The sequence below is a fragment of the Oryx dammah genome, unplaced genomic scaffold (assembly GCF_014754425.2).
Source record: "Oryx dammah isolate SB20612 unplaced genomic scaffold, SCBI_Odam_1.1 HiC_scaffold_27, whole genome shotgun sequence".
Classification (NCBI taxonomy): domain Eukaryota; kingdom Metazoa; phylum Chordata; class Mammalia; order Artiodactyla; family Bovidae; genus Oryx; species Oryx dammah.
This window is the reverse complement of record NW_024070211.1, coordinates 43,597,736-43,625,140: the sequence shown is the minus strand read 5'-3', so window position 1 is coordinate 43,625,140 and position 27,405 is coordinate 43,597,736. Positions and strand designations below refer to the sequence as shown.

Here is a 27,405-nt window from a genome sequence, read left to right as displayed (position 1 = left end):
GCATGGCAACCCACTCCAGTAATCTTGCCTGGAGAATCCCACGGACTGGGGATTCTGGCAGGCTACAGTCCACAGGGACACAAAGAGTCGGACACAGCTGAAGCGACTCAGCATGTGTGCACAGACTCTGCTGTATTCTGCAAAACAAGGTTTAAGTTCGATTAAAACTGACTCCATCACTTCAAAAGTTACCATCTACAATGAATGCCATAAAAAATATTCTTTCTTAGATTTCTGTGTTCCTCCTCCTTCAGATATCATTATTTAAAGTTCTGTAGTGCATGCACATGTGCTTAGTAGCTTCAGTCACGTCTGACTCCTTGTGACCCCACGGACTGTAGCCCACCAGGCTCCTCTGTCCATGGGATTCTCCAGGCAAGAATACTGGAGTGGGTTGTCATGCCCTCCTCCAGGGAATCTTCTTGACCCAGAGACTGAACCCATGTCTCCTGCATTGCAGGAGGATTCTTTACCATTGAGCCACCAAGGAAGCCCAAATTTCTGTAGTAATTTTATGTATTTCTTGTCCTACTTCAAAGGCTTTCTATCTCTGGAGCAAATAGCATAAGATAGAAATGCATCAAAATACATGCTATTTATCATATGGTTAATTTTAGATCATGCTATACACAACAACTATTTATTCAGAGGGAATAGGGTGGTTCTGAAAAGAGCAGGTGCTGTCTCTTTCATTTGTTTTCTTGGAATTGAAATGAGGGCAAAATTTTCCTTTGTCTTCAAAATCATCAATAATCCATGGAGTAAGGGGCTTCTCTGGTGGTCCAGTGGCTAAGAAGCCATGCTGCTAATATAGGAGGTACCCAGGTTCAATCCCTGGTCAGGGAACTAGATCCTATGTGCTGCAACTAAGATCCTGTGCAGCCAAATAAATAAATATAACAAATCATAATAATCCATGAATTAAACTTAACCTCCTTGAGCAATAATGCCACTGACATTGACATCACTTCAGAGACACCTCCTTGCCTTGATGGTAAGTGTGACACGACATCAACCCCCACCAAACCCACTTCCTTTTCAGCAAATAGAAAACAGTTAAGGACGTGAATTCACTGTCAGGCTTAAACACTGAAGGAGAAAACTGCATGTGCTTCTGGCAAACATGAAGTCAGACCTCTGGTATTTCTTTCTCTTCTGCATCCAAGTTGAAATTCTAGCAGGTGAGTGACTTATTGAATATGCATTATTAAGTTATAATTCAAGTGAACATTAAGAAAAATCAAAGGTGGAAAAGTTAGGCACCAAATAGAAAGTTTTGGTTTGTTTTTTAGAAAGTAAGAACAATTACAGAAGAGCCCAAGTCCATGGCTAACAGCGTTTATGTTACTGTTTTAAGATGAAAAATGTCTCATCAGATCATTAAAATTTTAAATTACCTGCTTGAAGTTAACTTTTAGTGGATAAAATAGAAGAGTGGCTTACTGTTCTCAGAGGAAGATGAAAGGCAAAATGACTTGTGTCAACAGAATGAAAATTAAGTAGGCCTGGCATCTGGGCTGGGAGCAAATAAAACGGAAGGGCTTTGAAAAGAAGGGGTTTCATTTTAATCTTATCTGGGTGGTCTTTTGTCAGAAATGCCCTGGCTGCCACAGGGTTTTTTTTAGCACTAATGTCAAGGTCCTTGTGAAACGCCAAGGATCAGTGGACAACGTAAAACAGTCCATAGCCTCTGAAGACACTAAAAAAAAAAATCATTCTGAAGTCCTCAATTCTTTCTCTTATATGGTATATATCAGACTCTATTTGAATATTTTAAATAATGCTGCCAACGATGAAATTAATGTGTGTTTCTTCTACTTCTTACTGGGTATGTTTTCAATTATTTTCATTTTATCTTTAAGTCTGGGCCATGTTCCCGAGATGGGGAAAACACAAAGTGAAGTTATACTACTTTGGGAAGTTTTACTAACACTAAAAGTGCAGGCAGAACTTTGGTTGGTATACTGTTATTTAGAGATAAGTTTTGCAGTGGTACCAAAAGCAGACTTTATTTTTATCTTCAAAGGAAGAAAAAAAAGTGTATTGATCAAATATTTGAGCTTGTGGTGGCTCAAGGTGGCTCCAAAGCTCTTAAGAGGAATGGGGAATTATTTATAGGTCCCAAGGGTAGTTTGGGGCCTATGCCTTTTCTACACCCAGTGAAATCCTTTAGCTGCACAAGCAGCAAGGGAAGAGCACGGGGATTGATATTCATTCATTCATTCATTCACTCATCCATTCATTCATTCAGCACCAAGAACTTGCCATGTAGGCAGTACTGTGCTGGCCTCTGTGTGTATGAAAGTGAAAGTGAAAGTGAAGTCGCTCAGTCGTGTCCGACTCTTTGCGACCCCGTGGACTGTAGCCTACCAGGCTTCTCTGTCCATGGGATTCTCTAGGCAAGAATACTGGAGTGGGTTACCATTTCCTTCTCCAGGGGATCTTCCCGACCCAGGGATCGAACCTGGGTCTCCCGCATCGGAGGCAGACGCTTTAATCTCTGAGCCATTCCCTGCTCTCATGAAGCTAACTGAAAGGCTGGAGAGAGGCAAATCAGATAATTTTGTGAATGAAAAGACAATTACAGATAGAACTCAGTTCTATCAGGGGATGTAACAAAAAAACTTGTGTAGACTGGGTGGATTGGAGGTGCAGGTGGGGGTTGGGGCTCATCCAAGTCTTTTAAGTGGTCCTTGAGCTGAGATTTGCAGGACAAATAAGAGTAAATGGGGAGAATGGTGGGACATTCATATCATGGACATTTCATATCATGAGAAGAGTAAGTGCAAAGGCCCTGTGTCAGGAAGAAATGAAGTAAGTCAGAAAGCAGGAAGAAGGTGGATGTGCCTGAGGACAGAGAGGTCAAGAGTTGGTGATGGTGCAAGATGAGGCTGGAAGGGAAAGCAGAGGCTAGACTATTCAGACCTTATGTGCCACATGAAGGATTGTGGATTTTCTCCCAAGAACATTGGTTCAAGTCACTGAAGGGGTTGTTTGTACTGTTAGAAAGTGTCCTAAAATGCCAAACCCAACTGGGCACTTATGATATTATGCTCAGGAGATTCAAATTAACAATGGTGTTACCACTGTGGAAGGATCGATCCAGCCTAGGTGGAATTATTTCCAGTTGTCAGACTAAGCTGATTAATACAATGTACTTCTAGAATGATATATATCTTAAATTTTGATGGAATCAAATCAACATTCCCTCTCATCACACAGAAAACCATGCCACGCGACAAGCTGTTTTCCTATTTGACTGGTGGCAGAATTGGAGCATGAATGGCTAGATGGAGATAGTAAATTGCTTGACAATTGTTTTTTCTAGCTGTATTTTGCTCCTTTAATTTATATAATTGATTCAGGTGGTTCAGGGATTTATCATTGGTAAGGCATTCCTTATTAAATGAACTTGAACATCTATGCTCCTAATTTAAGGCAATCTCTATGCCTTTCTTACAGTTAATTCTTATTGGAGTAGAGTTGCTTTACAATGTTGTATTAGTTTCTGCTGTACAGCAAAGCAAATCAGCTACATGTATGCATATATCCTCTTTTTTGGATTTCCTTTCCATTTAGGTCATCATATTCAAAGTATCATCACAATACATTTATTCAGCAACTACTGTTTTAAAGACTCTAAATGCAAAGTAAAGACCAAAACTGAAGTCAACTAAGTTCTTGCAGCTCCCTTCCTTTGGCATATTTTTAATCCTCCCAACTAGGTAGGCTTTCTCATCCTATGAAGAGGTAGGCATTCTTAGTTAATGTTTGAAGAATCTCAGACCAGGAAAGGCTAAATGTTTGGTTACCTAGTATTTAGTGGCAGAACCAAGATTAGAATTCAAATACATCTGATTCCAATATCCACTGTCTTTCTGTACCATGTTGAAGTAGTGGAGAAATAACATGAATCTCAAATAAGAGAAATTACCAGTTTTGTTATTTGGTTGGTGAGTTAAGAGGGAAAGAAATCTTGGTGATTCTCAGTCTTCTATTGATCTTAATGTAAAATTTAACAAAATCATCTTCTTTTAATGATTCTGGAACAATAGGAGATTCTTTGTTGTGGAAGCATTTGGGAAAAGTGAGACCTTCTGTCTACACAGAAGACGTTCTTTCCAGAACTTATGGGCAATGGAGAACTTGTGGGTGATCTGATGAATTCTGGTTTTGGAAAGACAACTTTGAAAGCAGTGAAGTGTGAATGGCCGAGATGAGGTGGTGTTTAAATGTGCATGTCTCATGGTGTGTTCTGGGTGGAAGCTGGAAGGGGAACCCTTAGGCTCATTTTGAGCCTTGGTTTTGTCACCCAGGCATTGAAGCCATGGTTCCTGAACTCCATCACCCGAGGGAAAAAACATCACTTTGGCGTCTCCAGCATCTGCTCCTCCCCAGAGTTCACTGGGAGGAGTTGAGCCAACCTTTGAGCCTCCTCCTTCCAGTGTTTGTGCTACATTTAAAAAATCCAAATTGTCCATTTTTCTTTCAGTAGTTGAATTCAGGCCATTTTCTCACTCAGTACAATAACTCTATGTTGATCTAGTGTGTGTGTGCTCAGTTGTTCAATCGTGTCCAACTCTTTCCGATCCCATGGACTGTAGCCCGCCAGGCTCCTCGGTCCATGGGATTTGCCAGGCAACATACTGGTGTGGTTTACCATTTCCTTCTCCAGGGGATCGTCCCAACCCAGGGATCAAACCTGAGTCTGCTGTGTCTCCTGCATTGCAGGCAGATTCTTTACTGCTGAGCCACCAAGGAAGCCCTATATTGATTTTACTCCTTCAACATTATGTTTATTTTGATTTTCTTTGGTTGTGGTATTTTCTTTTATTTTTGTTGAAATGAGGAAGGTTCTTTTACAGACTACAGAGGAAGTCTTCCCTCTGTAATTTGAAAGGTCTGCTACACTTCTTGGTTGACTAAGTCATTGTCATATTCAGAGCATATTAATTGAATATCTATTTATTATTGTAAATAATAAATCATAACTTAATAATAAAATGATAAAATCATAATAAAATCAATAATGACAATAGGCTTGCTTGACGTGTTTATCCCCCACCCCCTGCAGTGACATGAGAACTTCACAACGTCCTCTTTTCACTCTTCTATTTTCTGTTTAGTACACCCTTGCCCCTTACATGGGGCTTCCCAGGTGGCATTAGTGGTGAAGAATCTGCCTGAAAGTATAGGAGACACAGGCGACTTTAAGTTCAATCCCTGGACCAGGAAGATTCCCCTGGAGGAGGACATGGCAACCCACTCCAATATTCTTGCCTGGAGAATCCCATGACAGAGAAGCCTGGCAGGCTGCAGTCCATAGGCTCACAAAGAGTCAGACATGACTGAAGTGATTTAGCAGGCACACCCCATATGTGGGTTTTGTTGAAATAAATGAAAACTTGTAGTTGCAGATCATTGCTAAGTTTTCTCTAAAAGTATTTCTCCTCTGATTGAAGGATTCTCTCCTTATACTCACATCACCTCTTTTCAATGGCAGCATCTGTCTTGCCATTTGCTCCTGTCTTGTCATCCTTGCTCTTACCCAATGTTCAGAAGACTTCTATTATTTTCTTCAGATACCTTGAAGTCTCTGAATTCCAGCATGGGTAAAGATGTTTTCCTTTTACTCTAATGAATAACTGATATAACTGATATCTTTCCTGGGAATAAGACTCCTGATCTGTCTGTGGATATTCATTCACTGTCTGCTGGCTTCTAGGGTTGTGGGTAAATAGTTCCATGCTAGTCTGACTCTCATTATTTTGCAAGTAGCTTAAAAAAATTTCTCTAGAATCTTATTTATTTTAATACTGGAATCAGGAATTCCACTAGGATATGCCTAATTCTGTGAGTGTTTTCATTAACATTGTTTGAGACTGAGTGAGTCTTTTCAAACTGAAGATTTCAGTTCTTTATTTTAAAATTTCGGGATTTTTTTTCTCCCAGTGGTTGTTTAGTCACATCTTTGTATTTTTTTCCTTCTTTCTAGAAATGCTTATTATTTTCATGAAGGTCTTGAGATCCTTGTTGTTTCATAATTAGTGAACAAAATGACTTTCATAACTTGCAATTGGTATTAACAACTTCCTCAGATGTAATGGAATATTTTGGTTTATAAATTGCTAGCAGCATATTCCAGTTTCTTAGTAGAAACAAAATACAAGTGTGTAGGGAGGATTTCAGTTCTCATCTAAATTTTGCTCACTGTAGTATCCATAGACTTGCTTGACAAAAAAAAAATTGGCCTCAGTATTCACAGTTGTAAACTGAGCAAAACCCATAGCTTATGCTGACTCCCTATCCTAACAGTGTGAGTTTTATACATAAAAGATGCAAAAGATAAAATTTCAAAGCCCAGTATATATATCAACATATGTATACATATACACATACATCCATGTATATATACATACACTTACACATTATTTGCTGTCTTCAATGTCTGAATAAAAAGCCACATTTACTCCATAAATGGCATCTCTGTGCTACTTCTATTCTAATAAATTCAGTCTCTTAAATAACACATTTTAGTCATTCTAAGTAAAATAAGAATATGGCATACAAAACCTTTTAAGGAAAATTCAAAATTACACTTTGGAGTTTGTAACTTAAGTATGCAGAAAATATGTAACACAAATGAGAGCTGTTAGTCAACAAGTGATTTTTTTCCCATTAGTCTGGCCTGTATGGTTGATTGAAGTAGACAGGCAAGTTTAGAGAGAGGCAGAAATCGGGATATGAACCTCCTCTGACTCTTGCAGACATACTGATGTCTGGATCTACTTTGCATGAAGAAAAGCCAAGAAGAATCAAGTTGTCTTTAAGGAAGGTAATGGACTCAAGAATTTTGAGTCAGTCAACCACTAGTTCTGAAAGTGTCTTTTGTTTGTCTGAGTGTATTGCCATAGACATGGCATTTCCAACAAGCAACAGAGGATCACTTAGAAGAAACTTCTTCAAATGTAAGATGTCAAACTTTTTACAGCCAACAATTATACTCTCCTAGGGCTTAAAGCCAAAAAAATTCATTCATAAAAAACAAGAAACAGAAATAAACCTCTACTGCATTCTCAATTCAAGTTTTGTTCATTTTGTACTATTTAGGACTGAAGCAAAATCTTGGAGTTCCTGTTTGCACTTATTTAACTATGAGAGTTTCTTATAGATGTGAATATATCTGTTTACTTTTCTACAGGCAAATAAGTTACAATACTTATCAAGAATTTAGACCTCATCAGAGCAAGGACCCAGACTTTGTTGCAGGTTCAAGTACACAAGGCAGCTCAACACACAATGGTTCGAGGCATCTAGGGAAATGAGTGTATTAAACACAATGTAATTTCATATAAAATAAATAATTTTATGTATTTTTTGGTGTATAATAACCTTTTCAATCATATAAAACATATGGCACCAACATTAGTTCAGTTCAGTTCAGTCGCTTAGTCGTGTCCGACTCTTTGCGACCCCATAAATCGCAGCACGACAGGCCTCCCTGTCCATCACCAACTCCCAGAGTTCACCCAAACTCATGTGCATCGAGTCGGTGATGCCATCCAGCCATCTCATCCTCTGTCGTCCCCTTCCCCTCCTGCCCTCAATCCCTCCCAGCATCAGAGTCTTTTAAATGACTCAACTCTTTGCATGAGGTGGCCAAAGTATTGGAGTTTCAGCCTCAGCATCAGTCCTTCCAATGAATACCCAGGACTGATCTCCTTTAGGATGGACTGGTTGGATCTCCTTGCAGTCCAAGGGACTCTCAAGAATCTTCTCCAACACCACAGTTCAAAAGCATCAGTTCTTCAGTGCTCAGCTGCCAGGGTCCAGCCCCGGTGGATCCAGGGTGATTCGAAGGTGGGGACAGAGTTGGCGTCCTTGGAAAAATACATATTTAATTACAGATATATAGAGAGATTAGAAACGGATAGTGTAGTAGGAAAATTAGTGGAGAAAAAGAGGCTGAATAACTTGGTTTACGTGGAATAGCATCCATGCTCCAGATGGGAATTCAGCCAGAAAAACGGGGAGCAACAAAGAAACAACATGGGGGAATCAGTCTTTCCGGAAACTGATCCCATTTCTTTATTTTTTGGGTTTGCTTATATACCTTTTGTTACACATAGGGATGAATACAGAGTCACACGGGGGTCAGCAGTCCTGACCTTTATCAAAATCAAGTGCTTCACATAAAAAGGTCTTAGGGATTTTACATCATCTTCTGGCTATGAGACCTGCTGACATTTTATGATTCTTTCTTTCTGATAACCAAAAACTTATTTCTTCCAAGGGTGTTTTTTCTTAAACCAGGACCACCCTCCAAATAAAGTTACATTCCTATAGGGTGAGGGTGTAGTGAGTTACAATCAAGAAAGGAATTTATTTAACCCAAGGTTAACATGATTAATCTTAAAGGTTAATACTTATTTCTCCTATATGCTTAAAGGTTAATACTTATTTCTCCTATATGCTAGTTATATTCATTATAAGGGCAGGGAACATGGAGATTTAGCAGCAAACATCAACCCAACAAATGAAAATCCTTTCACCAATGTTCCCCTTAAGATCTATTTAGTCTTAAGATAGTGATAAAGTTGCATTTTTACATAGCAAGGACACAGTGATTTATAACAAAGTACAGTGATCTATTACAAAAGAGAAAATTCATTAACTCAAAAAGCCTAGTATTGCTAACCTTAAAAACTACTATATTTCCTTTTCTATATTCCAGATACATTGATTAATATATTCCCAGGTGCCTAAGGATATGGAGGCCTGGCGGCAATCATTGACTCAACAATGAGAAAAGCCCTATGCTAATTAAGACTTCCAAAATACTCCAAAACTCTCTGTGCTGTTTATGGTTGAGAGGTAGTAAACAGTCACGTGTATAGTGGCAGGAGTATGGATAATCCTGTCACACAAGCTAGTCTGTCAGCAGAGAGGTTTGACCTGAGACACCCTTGTCACACCCAGGGCAGGGAATTAGCAGTAATTATTGGCACAACAAATGAAAAAACCCTTCACCAATATAATTCCTAACCAACCCACTATACTGACAATTTCCCCAAAGAATTTGCCTTTAGTAAGTCTAAAACATCTCGCGCCTCTCAGGTTGGGAGGCTGTAAACAATCACATGTGGCCGGATGAACCTATACAGGCGGGCTAGATAACCTTCAGAGGAGTCCGTAAGCTGAAACACTCTTGTCAGGCCCAGGAATTTTTATTGACTTGGAGCTGCATGTTTACTCCTTCTCCGAGAGAAACGGTGATGGGGGAGAGCCCCCCGTAAAGTCAGAGGTGTAGGTGAGAGCATAAAACAGACTCTGGTTTTGGGGTTAGATGCTCGGGAACAGGGGGTTTCCTGAGGCTTGATCACGCCTTTGCGTATGCTAAGCCTCCTTCCTCATGACCTTTGCCATGGGCGGAGTTCCTCACGCTGGCCCCCAGCACTCAGCTTTTTTCACAGTCCAACTCTCACATCCATACATGACCACAGGAAAAACCATAGCCTTGACTAGATGGACCTTAGTCGGCAAAGTAATGTCTCTGCTTCTCAATATGCTATCTAGGTTGGTCATAACTTTCCTTCCAAGGAGTAAGCGTCTTTTAATTTCATGACTGCAGTCACCATTTGCAGTGATTTTGGAGCCCCCAAAAATAAAGTCTGACACTGTTTCCACTGTTTCCCCATCTATTTCCCATGAAGTGATGGGACCAGATGCCATGATCTTAGTTTTCTGAATGTTGAGCTTTAAGCCAACTTTTTCACTCTCCTCTTTCACTTTCATCAAGAGGCTTTTTAGTTCCTCTTCACTTTCTGCCATAAGGGTGGTGTCATCTGCATATCTGAGGTTATTGATATTTCTCCTGGCAATCTTGATTCCAGCTTGTGCTTCTTCCAGCCCAGAGTTTCTCATGATGCATTCTGCATATAAGTTAAATAAGCAGGGTGACAATTTACAGCCTTGACATCCTCCTTTTCCTATTTGGAACCAGTCTGTTGTTCCATGTCCACTTCTAACTGTTGCTTCCTGACCTGCATACAGGTTTCTCAAGAGGCAGGTCCAGTGGTCTGGTATTCCCATCTCTTTCAGAATTTTCCACAGTTTTTTGTGATCCACACAGTCAAAGGCTTTGGCATAGTCAATAAAGCAGAAATAGATGTTTTTCTGGAACTCTCTTGCTTTTTTCCATGATCCAGCAGATGTTGGCAATTTGATCTCTGGTTCCTCTGCCTTTCCTAAAACCAGCTTGAACATCTGGAAGTTCACGGTTCACGTATTGCTGAAGCCTGGCTTGGAGAATTTTGAGCATTTCTAGCATGTGAGATGAGTGCAGTTGTGCGGTAGTTTGAGCATTCTTTGGCATTACCTTTCTTTGGGATTGGAATGAAAACTGACCTTTTCCAGTCCTGTGGTCATTGCTGAGTTTTCCCAATTTGCTGGCATATTGAGTGCAGCACTTTCACAACATCATTCTTCAGGATTTGAAACAGCTCAACTGAAATTCCATCACCTCCACTGGCTTTGTTCGTAGTGATACTTCCTAAGGCCCACTTGACTTCACATTCCAGGATGTGCGGCTCTAGATCAGTGATTACACCGTGATTATCTGGGTTGTGAAGATCCTTTTTGTACAGTTCTGTGTATTCTTGCCATCTCTTCTTAATATCTTCTGCTTCTGTTTTGTCCATACCATTTCTGTCCTTTATCGAGCCCATCTTTGCATGAAATGTTCTCTTGGCACCAACACAAACACTGCTTTAAGTATTTGGGACAATATACTTAATACATCTTGAAGGAAAAGAAATACTTGAAAATAACTTTTAAATCTAGGTTAATGTTAAGAAGTTCTTTTTCTTCCTTTTTCTCAGCAAGTCTCTTTAGCTTCTGTGCTTCAGTTTCTATAAAATTAGGGAGTTGGGCTAGATTATTGGACTAAGGGGCTCTTTAGGAAGGGTGAACCTGGTTTCAGATTGTCTAGGTTCAAATCATGGCTCTACCTCATTTGGGCCCATTATTCAAACCTCAGTTTCCTCATCTGTAAAATAGGGATGAATATAGAAAATCTGATGTCAAATACTGTTATACACATCAAATGATATATTGCATGTAATGTATCTAAAACCTTAATATATGAGAAACATGCAATGCTTATAAGTTGCAATTATTATTATTATTATTTGGAATCTTTGGAAGGCTTAGATATTTGCATAACTCCAGAACCATCGGGCTTCAGAGAATTGGTTGGGTGTCATTCAGTCTGAGCCTTTGCCTTTGGACTTGGAAATAAGCGTTCTCCATTATCTAGTAAATAGGATCTTTTGCTCTGTTTTCCTTGTTCACCTCCTCACCCCAATGAAGGACATTTACCAATCATGCTCATTTTTCATATTCATCTGCTCATTCATTCATTATTATTATCTAATATACTCCAGGTCCTGGGATTATTTAAGTGACCATGATACAATCTTTATACTTGTAAAGCTATTGGTTAAATGAGGAAGATAGACAAAAATAATTATGATCTAAACTTATGCATATTATAAACATATCAATGTAAACAAAGATTAATTGAGAACATAGAGATGGGAGTCTTTGTCTGGGGGGTCTCAGAGACCAGTTTAAAATCGTTCTTAAAGGATGAACAAGGATTTCTAAGCAAATAAAGAGGTAATAGGCTATTCTAGTTTATGGGGATAGAGGTAACCATGTTAAAGGAATGGCCAAAATGTATAGTGCAGCTTGAAGCTATATGGTCCCTGATATCATGACAGGGTTTTGTATCATGCCAAGAAAATTGGTTTTTTAACCTCATAAGCAAGTAATGGATATTTTCAACCTGGGGAGTGGCATGCTTTTTAGGAACACAATGTTGGAAGCAGGCATGGAGGCTAGATTTGGAGGGAGTGATGGCTGCTGAGAATACCAGCCAAGATGCTTCCACAGATGAGGGAAGTTGTGGAATAGTCCTGGATTGGTGATAGGAATACAGAAGAGCAACTGAATTTGAGAGCAACTGGACTCGGTGACTAATTGGATCAGGACAGTCAGAGAGACAGATCAGAGAGAGGGAGACCTGAGGAAGACTGAGGCCCTAACTCCTTAAGGGACGGGACTTGTTTGGGTTTGGTGAGTGAATGCTGAATTCAGTCTGGAAATGCTACTCTTGAATGTGTCAGGCACATCCTGAGAAAGATGTTGAAAGGAAGCCGGAAAGAAGGAACTAAGCCAAGGGGAATGGTGGGCTGGAGATAAAGGTTACTGGAGTAGAGAGTAGAGTTTACTTTAATTACTTGTAAATATCACGACAAAGTTTATAACATCTCTGGGATTTTTTCCATCAGTGTTTACTAGAAGAAAACCAATCTTTCATTTAAAAGATTTACACATTTTGGAGCACCAAAAGTTGTTTTACCTCCTCTACAGAGTTCCTTGGAGAAAAAAGAATTCACACAATGTATACTTGTGTCAGTGTACTTTTGGCTTTTTAACTTTCTCCTTTTTTTTTTTCTTAAATTTTTTTACTTCCTTTTCTGCAAATATTAAGACTTTGGATTGGGCTTATTTTGCCTACCATTGCTACTGATTTTAATCTCTACTTTAGATTATGGATGCCTTTGAATAATAAGGTAAATATAGAAATAATATATATATAAAAATCTGCTAATCAGGATTCTAAAATTTTAGCTGGTAGGTGTACAAGAAATGACAGTGCTTTTATGAGTAGTTTTAAAAAAGTGGTAGAAAGCATATTTTTTACATGCTAGAATTTCTTAGTAAAAGCCCAAATGTAACAAAACCCTAACATAAACATTGCCATTTTTAGAACTTCACATCTTATGTCACATTCGTGTGCTATGCTAAGCTAAAGATCATCATTATTGGATTACAGAAAATATTTTTAATAAGCCCATCAATAATTGCATACTCAGGAGTTCTTATCTTTCTATCACTCAGATCTTTGTGGAGGTTTGTGGTTAGAAGTCTGAGTTAAGGAGAGTTAAGTCAAAATGCTGATCTGTCTCGCACCCGCTGCACTGTGTGGGTTTTTAAAGTGCTTTTGCCAAAAGACTTTCAAACAGGCATAATATAACTGCTTATAAAGAGTCCTGGCAGAATGGGTTCTAACAAGACAATCTGACACTGAAGAAATGAAATAGTTCAGATAGTAAAAGAATCAATTTGCAAATAAACTTCTGAACCATAGTGCAATTTTCAGGTGAACTTTTTCTTCAGAGCTTTTTCTTAATAGCTGCCCCTAAAAGAAGATGCAAATGCTTTTATCTTTTGAAATGTTTGAAGATCTAAAGAAATCATCTAATATAAAGATTTTGATTTTACTCTTAAAACCTTAGTCTACTAATAGCAATGATAATGTTATAAAAATCAGTTAGCAGCAGTGAACAGGTATGAACCTCTGTTGGAAAGACTGAACCCTTTAGACATGGTGGTCAGTGTGATTAAGTATAGTATCTATATTCTAGAGTACTGATAATCTAGGAGTAGCAACAAGAAGTGAACAGATATGGTAGCAAAACAAAAACGAAGTCTTATTATCCAGATTTTAAAACTCATCACCAGAGTTCAAGAGAGCATTATCCTATTTGTGTTTTTAACAATGCATTAAGTGCTAAGTGTGATAGCATTGTGTTTCTATTACAAATATCTACCCTGGTGGTTCAAACGGTAAAGCATCTACCTATAATACGGAAGACCCAGGTTCGATCCTTGGCTTGGGAAGATCCTCTGGAGAAGGAAATGGAAACCCACTCTAGTATTCTTGCCTGGAAAATCTCACGGACAGAGCAGCATGGTAGGCTACAGTCCATGGGGTCACAAAGAATTGGACAGGACTGAGTGACTTCGCTTTCTATTACAAATCACTAACAGGCTCTGGTTATGAAATTTCTGGGTGTATTAGAACAGTTATTGGTTCAGAGGCACCTATCATGGACATCCATTGGGCAAATTTAATGATTCTGCCCTCTGGAGGATACAAAAAATAATCAGGTTTAAATCTGTCTTCATATCTACAGAGAGCTGTAGATACAAAAGAACCAAGAGAATAGTCAACCATCTAAACAAATCTTTGGGCTTCCCCAGTGGCACCAGTGGTAAAGAATCCACCTGCCAATGCAGGAGTCTTAAGAGACTCGGGTTTGATCCCTGGGTTGGGAAGATCCTCTAGAGGAGTGTGTTGCAACCCACTCCAGTATTCTTGTCTGGAGAATCCAATGGACAGAGAAGCCTTGCAGGCTCAGTCCATAGGGTTGCACTGAGTTGGACACGACTGAAGCGAGTTAGCATGCACACCTACAAAGAAGTCCTTATGAACCTGGTAGGTATTTATAATAGTTAAAGCACATGCTTCTTTAATACTCAGGTAATATTCATTAGAATCTGACATCCCAGTTGAGCAGGTATCTTCTGTATTTGATCATGTATTTGCATGTACTTGTCTGCAGAGGAAAGGCAACCCTAGGATCATGTCCCAGCTATGAGCTGTGTAATCCTGGGTAATATACTCACTTTTCTGACCCCAGTTTGGCTTGATAAATTTAAATTTTAAATGAAAGGCATAACTGGATCATTTCTGAGAGCCTTTTTGGTTCTTATATTTTATATTCTACGCTTTATCTCCCTAGATTTATTATATCACTGAGCTCTACATATTCATTCATCCATCCATCCAATAAATATTTGTTGTGACTTACTATATACCAGGTGCTATTGTAGATACTTGCGATGGATCACTGAATAAAATCAACAAGATCCCTGATTTTAAAGCTTACATTATTGGGTAATAAACAAGTAAACAAACAAATAATATAATGATACTTTATCTCAGGTAATATGCTAGAACATGACTTGGAATGGGGCTTCCCTGGTAGCTCAGATGGTAAAGTATTTGCCTGCAATGTGGGAGACCTGGGTTCAGTCCCTTGTTTGAGAAGATCCTCTGGAGAAGGGAATGACCATCTACTTTAGTATTCTTGCCTGGAAAATTCCATGGACAGTGGAACCTGGAGGGCTACAATTCATGGGGTCACAAAGAGTCATATATGATTAAGCAACTAACACTTTAACTTTCACTTGGATTGAGTGGTCAGTGGTGGCTGGAGAAGTAAGAAGCAGCCATATGAAAAAAAGAGAGAACATTCCAGACAAAGAAACAAGAAATTCAAAGCCCTGGAGTCTAACTTCTCATGTTTGAGGAATAGAAAGAAGAGCAGTGTGATTGCAGTGTAGTGAGTGACTGGTATTAAATAGTGTTAGCAAGACAGGGTAAATCATGCAAGTCATGGAAACCAGTGTAAGGAGTTAGATTATCTTCTAACTGAGATGGGGAGGCCCTGGATGCTTTATTAGCAGGGCAAGTGCACTATCGGATTAAGTATGTAAGAAGATTATTCTGGTTTCCCTGAGGAGCATGGATGGTGAATGTGCACGAGTGAGAACAGAAAGTTTGGAAGCTCTCGTCATGCCAGAGAGAGAGATGTTGCTGATTTGGACCAATAGCAGTTTAGATGGAGAAATGGGTAGATTCTACTGGATTTAAAACAGAGGTGCAGGAAATTAGACTTTCTTTTTGTAGACAGATTTCAACAGTGATCCTCTAAGGCTCAATCTGAAGTGATCACTGTGAAGCTTCTTGTGGTTGCCTGCTTCCATTATACTTTCTCTGGTTGTTGCTAGTGGCACCTCAACCTCAGATTTTACCCCAAATCTTTCATGTGCCCAAGAGGTTGTATGACCTTAGACAGACAATCTAATCTGTCTGGGTCATCAGTTGTTTGTACACGGAAAAATTGGACTTGCTATATGATTTGTATGTTTGCTAGGTTTGACTGTGTCTGATACTGGGCAGACGTTGAATCATGTTACAGGAAACAAGTGTGAAGGAGGAGGTGTTTACAGGATGCCTGAAACATGTGCAGACAGTGAATATGAGAACTTATGCGTACTGGGGATGGAGATGATGATTTAGCGAGAGTGAGGAACATATCAAAGATAGTGTAAGAGACTATTTTAGAGGATGATTTTATATTAAAATGTGGTATGTGAGAAGAAAGACATCGATGAGGAAGATGGTCACAATTTTCCACCACTGGCATAGCAGAGGAACTGACCAAAGAGATGTGATGCCCAATCAAAGCAGACATTGACTATAAAAGTTGGTGCTATTGTACCAGTACTCCTGGTTGAATATCAGACTTGAAGATAACATCTGGGAAAGGTGGAGAAAAGATTCTAGCTGCTTCTATAGTTATAAGGAAATAATATATTCAGATTTTCCTTAAATTGTCTGTGTATCCATTAAATGCCTTAGTCATGATTATAGGGATGACCTCCTTTTGATACTGTTTTTCAAATGCCATCAAAGAATGAGGAGATTTTGTGATGAGAGATTTGAGGTTCTACAGGATCCAGAGTGATTGTGAAGCAATTGATTACATGCCCTATCTGATTCCTGTAGTTGCTGCTGCTGCTAAGTTGCTTCAGTTGTGTCCGACTCTGTGCGACCCCATAGATGGCAGCCCACCTGGCTGCCCCGTCCCTGGGATTCTCTGGGCAAGAACACTCGAGTGGGCTGCCATTTCCTTCTCCAATGCCTGAAAGTGAAAAGCGAAAGTGAAGTTGCTCAGTCATGTCCGACTCTTCTCGACCCCATGGTCTACAGCCCACCAGGCTCCTCCATCCATGGGATTTGCCAGGCAAAAGTATTGGAGTGGGGTGCCATTGCCTCCTCTGTCCTGTAGTTGAAAATGTTCAATTGGGTGTGTCTACATGCTTAGTCACTCAATCATGTCCGAATCTTTGAGATCCCATGGACTGTAGCCCACCATGCTCTCCCATTTATGGAATTTCACAGGCAAGAATACTGGAGTAGGTTGCAATTTCCTCCTCCAAGCATTGGGTATGTGGACACTTAAGTCAGGCTTCTTACCACCACGTTTAATAATAAAAAGGTGACCTAGGAAATTTATAGATTAAAATTGATTAAAATGAATAATTAAGAGTGTCTAGCAGAGGGTTCCATTGTCTTTACACTGTCTCCATTTATAGTTTGTAGATTTTTTTGATGATGGTTTTTTCCACTCTGTGATAACCTAGATGGGTGAGATAGCAGGTGGCCAAGGGGGGAGTGGGTTGCTGAGTGGGCAAGAGGTTCAAGAAGGAAGGGATATATAGATACATATACATAGATACATACATATAGCTGATTCACTTTATTGCACAGCAGAAACTAACACAACATTGTAAAGCAATTATACTCCAATAAAATTATGTGTCTAGTAGATATGAGAATTTGGGATCTCCAGTTACTCCCCATGGAAAAGGTGATGGCAACCCACTCCACTGCTCTTGCCTGGCAAATCCCAGGGATGGAGGAGCCTGGTAGGCTGCAGTCCATGGGGTCGCTAGGAGTCGGACACGACTGAGAGACGTCACTTTCACTTTTAAATTTCATGCACTGGAGAAGGAAATGGCAATCCACTCCAGTGTTCTTGCCTGGAGAATCCCAGGACAGGGGAGCCTGGAGGGCTGCTGTCTATGGGGTCGCACAGAGTCAGACACGACTGAAGGTGACTTGGCAGCAGCAGCAGTTACTCCCCAGGCACACACCCTCGGCACTGTCACTCAAGAAAAACTTGAGTAGTGTTCCTCAGTTCAGTTCAGTTCAGTTGCTCAGTTCTGTCCAACTCTTTGCGACCCCATGAATTGCAGCACGCCAGGCCTCTCTGTCTATCACCAACTCCTGGAGTTCACTCAAACTCACGTCCATTGAGTGGGTGATGCCATCCAGCCATCTCATCCTCTGTCGTCCCCTTTCCCTCCTGCCCCCAATCCCTCCCAGCATCAGAGTCTTTTCCAATGAGTCACCTCTTCGCATGAGGTGGCCAAAGTACTGGAGTTTCAGCTTTAGCATCATTCCTTCCAAAGAAAACCCAGGACTGATCTCCTTTAGAATGGACTGGTTGGATCTCCAGTCCAAAGGACTCTCAAGAGTCTTCCTAGCCATACCTAAATGCTTTTATAGGTCAGGAAGATAGTCTCATTAATTTTCATTTCTCTTGACTTCCTGGAATAGCCCAGTAAGATGCTGGGACAGAGAGAGGATTATGGAAACATGGTTTCTCCTCCGAAGAATCCAACAGCAAAGTAATCTCTCTTGGTTGTTCATGGTCTCATCTGGTTATGTTCTCATCCTGAATCCATAGACAGTAAGTGTTGGAAAGGACTTTAAGATGTCCTAGTCCCACTTCCTTATTTCACAGATGAAGAAACCACAGTCTAGAGAGGGATTCTTGTTACAGAGACTTGCTAATGGCAAAGCCAGAATTTTCCTCTGGTTTCCTTGGGAACCACTGCATTGTACATCTCTCACTCTGCACCACCAACCATTATATTTCATGTTGTCTTGGGTTATAGGTCATAGTGTGGGTATAAAAGGAGAAAAAGGTGCTGACAGAATCATCTTCAGAAATAGAAGCACATCTGTGTCTGGGTGAGCACAAGGGTGGCTGCAGACACTTTTGTTCCAAGATTTCTTTGCGGTTTACACACTGCCATTCTAAAGTCCTTGGGAAATTTGCTGCGAACATTTCTAAAGAAACTGTGAACCAGCTCACTGATTTTATCTTCTGCATCAAAGCAAAAGTAGTGCAACATAATTTACTTTCAGACAGATAAGTCCCCATGCAAATCATCTTTTATTTTAATCTAATGTAGATTGCACCTATTCTCATGTGATCAATTTTTCCCCTTTGCCTTTTGCTTATATTTACCCTCAATTTTTTAAAAAATGAAACAAGCATTAGTTTTCTTTTTTGTACTTTAAAACCATTTTTCCCCCTAGAACAAAGCATCTATTCAGAAAAGTGAAAAAATAAAATGTGCAACTTAATGAATAACTACTAAGCATTCTACCTTACTCCCACAATTACCACAGGTCCAGAAGTTAAATATTGTTAGCACACAGACACCTCTCCGCTCTGTATTTCTTTCCTGATTCCAACTCTTCTTTCCCTTTATACAGAAGCATCATGCTAAATTTTGTGACATTCATTTGGGTTCTATAGTCTGTTTCTATTCTTTTGGTCATCATCAAGAAATCACAACATGCGTACTTCATTTACCAAAGTCTCAAGTTACATATACTTTTTCTGTCCCCCTAGACAATCTGTTTTAGGCTGACAGTTTCATTCAGTACTCTAAAGATATAAGATGTAATTCCACTGTATCAAAACTTTTATTGTTGATCTTGAGATACCACCTGTCAGTGTAACAGTTGCTTTTTAGAAAAAAAGTCAGTCTCTTTTTCCCTGGTTGTTTTCAAGATTTTTATTATAATATGTCAACTAAAGAGCCTCTTGATGAAAGTGAAAAAGGAAAGTGAAAAGGTTGGCTTAAAATTCATCATTGAGAAAACTAAGATCATGGCATCTAGTCCCATCACTTCATGACAAATAGATGGGGAAACAGTGGAAACAGTGACAGACTTTATTTTTGGGGGCTCCAAAATCACTGCAGTTGGTGACTGCAGCCATGAAATTAAAAGATGCCTGCTCCTTGGAAGAGAAGTTATGACCAACCTAGACAGCATATTAAAAAAAGGAGACGTTACTTTGCCAACAAGTGTCCGTCTAGTCAAAGCTATGTTTTTTCCAGTAGTCATGTACAGATGTGAGAGTTGGGCTATAAAGAAATTTGAATGCTGAAGAATTGATGTTTTTGAACTGTGGTATTGGAGAAGACCCTTGAGAGTCCCTTGGACTGCAAGGAGATCCAGTCAGTCCATCCTAAAGGAGATCAGTCCTGGGTGTTCATTGGAGGGACTGATGTTGAAGGTGAAACTCCAATACTTTGGCCACTTGATGCGAAGAGCTGACTCATTTGAAAAGACTCTGATGCTGGAAAATATTGAAGGCAGGAGGAGAAGGGGGTGACAGAGGATGAGATGGTTGTATGGCATCACCAATTCAATGGACATGGGTTTGGGTAGACTCCAGGAGTTGGTGATGGATAGGGAGGCCTGGCGCGCTGTGGTTCATGGGATTTCAAAGAGTCTGACACGACTGAGCAACTGAACTGAACTGAACTGAATAGTAATCCCAATCACCTTAAACAAAGTTCAATTACTGAGATTTTTCTGGACCACTGGAGTGATTTGAAGGTGGGGCATAATCTGGGTGAAAACTGGTTTACTTCTGCTTTACCTGTATTCCAACAACGCAAACCTTGGGGATTTCACCTTACTAAGGAGAAATTGGATAAAATGTCTTTTACCAGATTTCTCACTTTCAGACTCTGGAAGTTGAGACATGAAAACAAAAGTATAAATCTGAGAGAACAGCATAAGCTCTCAAAGTAAAAGCAAGTTCTAACCTTTGCTTCTCTCCTTGGATTCTGGTTCTTTAATCTAGTTAATTTCTTCATTATTTTCACCATTTAATCTTTTTTTTTTAATTTTTAATTTTTACTTTATTTTACTTTACAATATTGTATTGGTTTTGCTATACATTGACATGAATCCACCACGGGTGTACATGAGTTCCCAAACATGAACCCCCCTCCCACCTCCCTCCCCATACCATCTCTCTGGGTCATCCCCGTGCACCAGCCCCAAGCATCCTGTATCCTGCATCGAACACAGACTGGCGATTCGTTTCTTACAAGATAATATACATGTTTCAGTGCCATTCTCCCAAATCATCCCACCCTCTCCCTCTCCCTCAGAGTCCAAAAGTCCTCTCTACACATCTGTGTCTCTTTTGCTGTCTCGCATACAGGGTCATCATTACCATCTTTCTAAATTCCATATCCATTTAATCTTTTAAACTAATAATTTTAGGCATTTCATTCAGCATTTTTGGTTATTTCGGTGTGGGAGTTAGTTTGAAAAATCTGGACTGCCATAACTGAAAAATGGAACACTTGTGTATATTTTCACAATCAAATCCTCAAATTGAAAATCTATTCCCTAACAATATGAGATATAGAAAGCCTAGAGATATTAAAAAAAAATAAGTAACGGTGGTAAATCTGAAATAAAATTGAGACACTAGTATAAGCAGAGTTGTGGCAAGTAAATTCTCCTGCATAATGCTAGTCCTGTTAAAAAGTGGAACAGTTCTCTCCAAAAGCAACACAGCCACGTAGAGTGTCATTAGAGTCTTTAAAGATTTTCACCACATGTTGAAATATTTACATGAAATCAAAATGCTGGAAATAACCCCAACCAGTCAACATGAATGGAATGCTTTAACAAGTTATTCTAGATTGACATTAAGCCTTTTGTATAGGCATTAAAAAAGATAATTATTATGACTATGTAAAAAATAGAACATTTATAATATTTTATTAAATGCCAATAGAAGAACATTAAGTAATATGTTTGCTATATAAAATAAGTATATATCTGGAAGGTAAAGAGCAAAAAATGCACAAATAGTATATCTATTTCACTGGAATAGGAGCAAAAGGTAAATTTTTTCCTTAAAAATTCTTTGTACTTGTTACATAGTTTTCTCAAGAATAAAACCAGGGATTTCAAAATTTAAACTAGCAACTGTCATGCTAATAATTTTTTCCAAACAATTTCAGCATGAAATTTCATCATATTAAAAAGAAAGAAGAAAAAAGGAAAAAGGAAGGCAGAGAGTTGTTTCAACTTAGAATCTGCAACTGGTCCAAAACCATTTCAGCTTCTTTCTTCTGTGATCCCCTATGTAGCTCACAAAAGCAACTTTGGCTTCCTATAAGCTTCAAATTTGTTTTTAAAAATGAGGAAGTAAATAAAAAATCTGGATCTTTATCTTTATCACCAGACTTTGATTCAGTTCTCAATGGATGAGGTTCAGAGAAATGTTTCTATCATTTGAAAATAATTTTCATTTGTTCTTTCACTCTCTTAGAGCATTAGTGTAAATATATATTTGTACATAACCATTCATTTTTAGTTTAAGCTGTTTTGTGCTTTAAAAAGTTTTTTTTCCCTAAACTATGTCTTTCCCCAAATTTCTCATTGTTTGACTAAAGTGCTAATCCTTCAGTTTTAATTTTCAAAGTCACTTTCTCCAAGTGGCGTTATCTGAATTCTTCAATCAAAATTAGGACCATGTACCTATATTTGAATAGTACTCCATTTCTAGCATAAATTAGGGTGCATGACTGCATATTTATTTGTCATCTGTCTCCAATACGAAATTGCCAAAAGGAAGGAACCACTTCTGCTTGATTTATACTATGTAAATGTATTATTTAACATATTAAATATTATGTACTTATGTATGATAAACAAGTCTCTGGTTAGCTTTTTTCCTCATTCACAGTTCTACCTTCATAGTCTATATTTTGGTTGTGAAGTTCTTTCATTTTGTTGCAATGATGGTGACTTTATGAAGAGAAAAGATGACTGTTGTATTCAAACATAATGATTAGAGGAACAAAATCATAAAATTTTGCTTTCTTTTTTTTTGCCCAGGAGAATTCAATGATTCTGCTGCATCTGAGATGTTCATATTTCACAATGGAGGTGTACAAATTTTATGCAAATACCCTGATACTGTTCGACAATTTAAAATGCAGTTGCTGAAAGGGGATAATGTACTCTGTGATCTCACTAAGATTAAGGGAAGTGAAGACACGGTATCCACCAAGAATCTGAATGTCTGTAAATTTCAGTTATCCAATAATAGTGTCTCTTTTTTTCTATATAATTTGGACAGTTCTTATGCCAGCTATTACATCTGCAAATTGTCAATTTTTGATCCTCCTCCTTTTCAAGTAGACATTCTAAGCAGAGAATATTTGAATATTTATGGTAAGATATTGTTTTCATCTTCTAGACTTAAGAGTATATATGCATTTTAACATTTTTCTCACTAATGAAAACAGTTAAACAAACAAGTATCATATAAACTGCTGAGTTAGAAATAGGTCATATTGTCTTTAAAAACAGACATGCTGTTGAAAATCAGGAAAAAAAAGAGAACAAATGTCAAAACCCATGGCTTAAGAGCTATTACCTCTATTCACCTAAAGTTTAAGGTTTGGGTTTTTTTGTTGGGGGTGTGTGGAATTAAGTGAGATGATTGAAAACAATAGTTTTCTACATTACTTTTCTTACTGTTTTGCAAGAACAGAGACAGCAATGTCTTTTCCATTAACCACATTTGTAGACTTACATGTACATAGAGTCTTTTTGGTTTTATTTTTGGATCCTTGCTATCATACTGAGATGATGTTATTTATTAACTATTTACTGCATTTCATGATTGTACTGAAGAAAAACTATTTGATTAAATAGCTCTTTTAAATTTAGTAAATGAACTTATAATTCAGCAGTGAAAGGAGAGATTTGATTTTGAGAGTTTTTCCTTATCCAATCTTTTTTTTTTCAACCCAGAATCACAGCTTTGTTGCCAGCTGAAGTTCTGGTTACCCATAGGATGTGCAGCTTTTGTTATAGTCTGCGTTTTTGGATGTGTCCTTATGTGTTGGCTTACAAAAAAGGTGAGCAACGTCGATCTTTTCTTGCACTAGCTTTACTGGGGTATATCAGCAGTTCTTTACTCATCAGAGTATGTATTGCTTTTGCTAGAATAATTTGATTAACAGACAGATAATATCTTTTCTTTATGATGTGCCTATTAATTAAACTACTAACTTGGAACAGAAGCTTATTTACTTTATAGCCACTTCATTCCAAGAATTCAGTGGCTTCCAGAGAGATATGTCATTATTATTATTCCAAAATGCTGAGGGAAATGGGCCATGGAAAGACCAAAAGGGAAAAGGAAGGTTAAAAGATTTTTTAAAAAGATGCTTCCGACTTTAAAAAAATATTATTTCACATGGACTGCAAATTTGATTCTAAGTTTCCAAAGTCAGGGCAGATGAAACTGTTATAAGCTTTCCTTAACTTGTCAATTAAGAAACAATCAGTGAGAAAGTCTTGGAAGATGCCATCAGTAGTTGAGAAAGAAACTGCCAGTTTTTTTACATGATAAGTTATTAGGACTCCTTGCTTTTAAAGAAAATCACTGAAAAGTTATGCAGAAAGATAAAAGAATGATAACAACAAAAATCTCTCTGTGCTGGAGAATATTCTTTTTAATCTATCACAAAATGGGTTCTCAAAGAAATTACACCATTCTGAGTATTATGCAAGGATGTTAGCACCTTCAGGTCACACAGTATGTATATTTGTTTCCAGAAAGGAATTTGAAAAGAGAGACAAAGAAGAAAGAGAGTAAGATAAGTCCTGTGGTCTTAAGTCTACTGCGGAAGGAAAAGTAAAGGCATAAGTGAGAAAAGATATTGAGCAGAAAGCCTTTTATTTAAAGTCCTTTACATATATGGTTTCCCTTGAAAGTGAAAGTCGCTCAGTTGTGTCCAACTCTTTGTGACCCCATGGACTACACAGTCCATGGAATTCTCCAGGCCAGAATACTGGAGTGGGTAGCCTTTCCCTTCTCCAGGGGATCTTCCCAACCCAGGGATTGAATCCAGGTCTTCCAAATTGCAGGCGGATTCTTTACCAGCTGAGCTACAAGGGAAGCCCAAGAATACTGGAGTGGGTAGCCTATCCCTTCTCCAGGGAATCTTCCTGACCCAGAAATCAAACGGGTCTCCTGCATTGCAGGCAGATTTTTTTTTTACCAACTGAGCTAACAGGGAATCCCAAAGTCAAGAGCCTAAGTCACATTTAATACTTTGTCACATACTGCTTCAACAAAGAATAGAAATCAGTAACATACACACACACAGGAATGGAGATGGGGAAGAGGAGAAGACAAACCATGTTTCTGACTTTTCTTGCAGAAGTATCCCACCAGTGTGCACGACCCTAACAGTGAATACATGTTCATGGCAGCAGTGAACACTGCTAAAAAGCCTGCACCCACAGGTACAGTGACACATGGGGATTTGGGAAGGGAAGAGTGTTCTTTACATGAAGCCTATAATTTTAATTTTTATATTAAAAGAAGGGAAGATGTCTCTAAGACAGAATTTTAGTATTTTCTGTAAAAAGCCAAAGTTTCATTTTCACTGAATTGATGCTTTGTCTCATTCATTGAAAATAAACAATATGGTAGAGCTCAAAGTTTGCAATAGGAGCCAAGTTTGCAATAGAGGTTGGGTCAAACTGTATGGGAAATGTAGAATTGGTGCTCAATCTTGAAACATAAGAGTTAGGAAGGGGTATGTGTTTCCCTGTGTGTGTGTATATGTGTGTGTGTTTATAAGAGGCAGAGGAAAGAAGTTTTGTTGGATGGGCTTGGCACATAAAGAACTTTTAAAGCATTTATGCTATATTTCTGTTACAGATGTGACCCGTAATTTGGAACTCCCTGGCACCCAGGCATGAACCACCTTGGCCAGTTCTCTACAACTTGGAGGGCAAGATTCTCTGTTTCCTGGACCACAGAGAGTGTGACTTGATTTGACTACATACATCTTCTGCTAGAGTTTTGTTCAGTCTGGACCAGTGACTATGTCGGTCAATAGGGATTTTAACAGACTGCCTTAGTACTGTTGAGTTCTCTCAAAACAAATACCCTCTTGCAACTAGCTTTATAGAAAGCCCAGCTCATGTGTGCTCAACAAACAGACCTCACTGGGATGGAATCCCTGTTTTCACATCTGCTTCTAGCAAAGCACCAGCCAGGAGAACAAACACACCTACAAAAATGTTTTAAAGATGGCAGGGGTACCAAATCTGCAAAGCAAATGGGCAGCTGAGAGCCAGAGTCTATCTGCATTTCACTACAGACTAGCTCTTCTTTCTGTAGGGATGACCATTCCTTTCATAATCAGGCAGTAGAGGAAGATGCTTGAAAACTGTAGTTATTTCATTTCTGACGTGTGGATGTGTAACAATAGCATACTAATACATTTGTACACAACACTCTTTTCTAACTTAACCCCAGTTGACCACTGCCCCAACAATTTAGATGCTTTCTTCCACCCTCAATTTTCCTTTTAAAAATGCTTCTGCCTAACTACTTGACAGGCATTAGGAGTTGGGAGCTACTGTCTACATTTTTCCCTTCTGCTGCTCAGTTACATTTATGTAGTTGCAGTCTAGTGAATATAGCTTGCCTGTATTCCCCCTAAATAAGCATAATTTTTGCTCCAAAGAGATATCTTATTTTCCCAATTTCCCAAAATTTTCCAGATGTCCTTACAATGTATTCTATGAAAAATATTTACTTTGCCTTCAGTTTACTTTCCAAATGGTTTACTTTGCTGATATGTTGACACCAGTGGTAGGAAGCATTGCTCAGAATCAAAAGTGACTTCACGTTTTGACACTTTTTTCTATTTGTATGTTTGCATGGTGCTATTAATTACAAACCAGCCTATTTTTGGAGATCATGCTAAAATTTTGAACAAACTAAGAAAACCATCTTTCTTTGTCAAACATTGTCCTGGAAGGTAAAGCCCATGATCCATTCAGCAGAAGGCTGAAGTTCTTAGAGGTCACTGCCAAGCTTCAGCCATGATGCCGCTGTTCTTTACAGGTTTAAGTGGCCCCCATCAGCCTGGAGCAGCTCCCCAGACCTGGATGGAATTTCCAGAATTGAGAGACTCTACTGAACCAGGACAACCAGGTGCTCTTGCTCCTGGGGGCTGAGGCCACCCTGGGAACCAGAGTGGGTCTGCCTGACTTTTCTTCTGGGATCTGTGATGAAACACAGATGTGTCAGGAAAACATCTGTATGATCCCCTCTCCTAGTAACCATTCAGCCTGGAAACTGGCCCTGGCTCTTCAAGACAGTCTTCCTCTGCATTCATTTGGCTGTAGAGATTCTTAAGTACATGTAACATGTGATTATTCTTAGCTGAAATATTTTCTTCACTTCTGTCTGCATGCCCAAGGCTTCTGAAGCAGCTAATGTGTATGTGACATTTTCAATTTAGGTAAAAAGGGATTACTTAGTAGTTTTAGAATGTGTAGTTGCCTGCTTATCATTACTTTAAAAGTGAGACTTGATATGTCATTATGCATACTTATATTATTTTAAGCATGTGTGATGCTGGATATGTACAGTACAGTACTGAATGTGTAATTTGAATCAAGTACGATGTTCTACTGAGTTGGACAACCTGGCTGGCTTTGCAGAGGTGTTCCCAGAATTGTTTGTGGCTTTCTGCATGGGGTGTCAAGTGGGGAGGACAGCCCTCAGGTGGTCCACTTCTCCTGGTTGTCCGAGTTGTACTATGAAACACCTGCATCCTTAGCCCTGTATGTTTTAAAGGGAATTATTAAAGGATACAATTTCTGTGAAATAAAAGCTGGTTTTAAGAGGAGCTAATTATGAAATAGATTTTACTAGTAGTAGGAAGCTGAAGAATAAACATTTGATACTCAGCAACTGAAAA

The 27,405-nt window shown here is 38.9% G+C and overlaps 1 protein-coding gene across 1 annotated transcript; it reads left to right on the top strand.

Annotated features, from left to right (window-relative positions):
- Positions 1–1,093: 1,093 nt before the first annotated feature.
- On the top strand, positions 1,094–27,405 carry ICOS (inducible T cell costimulator). The gene is made up of 5 exons (XM_040228728.1): positions 1,094–1,181; positions 22,499–22,837; positions 23,423–23,529; positions 24,841–24,925; positions 25,347–27,405. Exons 1-5 carry the CDS (start codon positions 1,124–1,126, stop codon positions 25,385–25,387), a joined length of 630 nt encoding a protein of 209 aa, XP_040084662.1. The 5' UTR covers positions 1,094–1,123; the 3' UTR covers positions 25,388–27,405.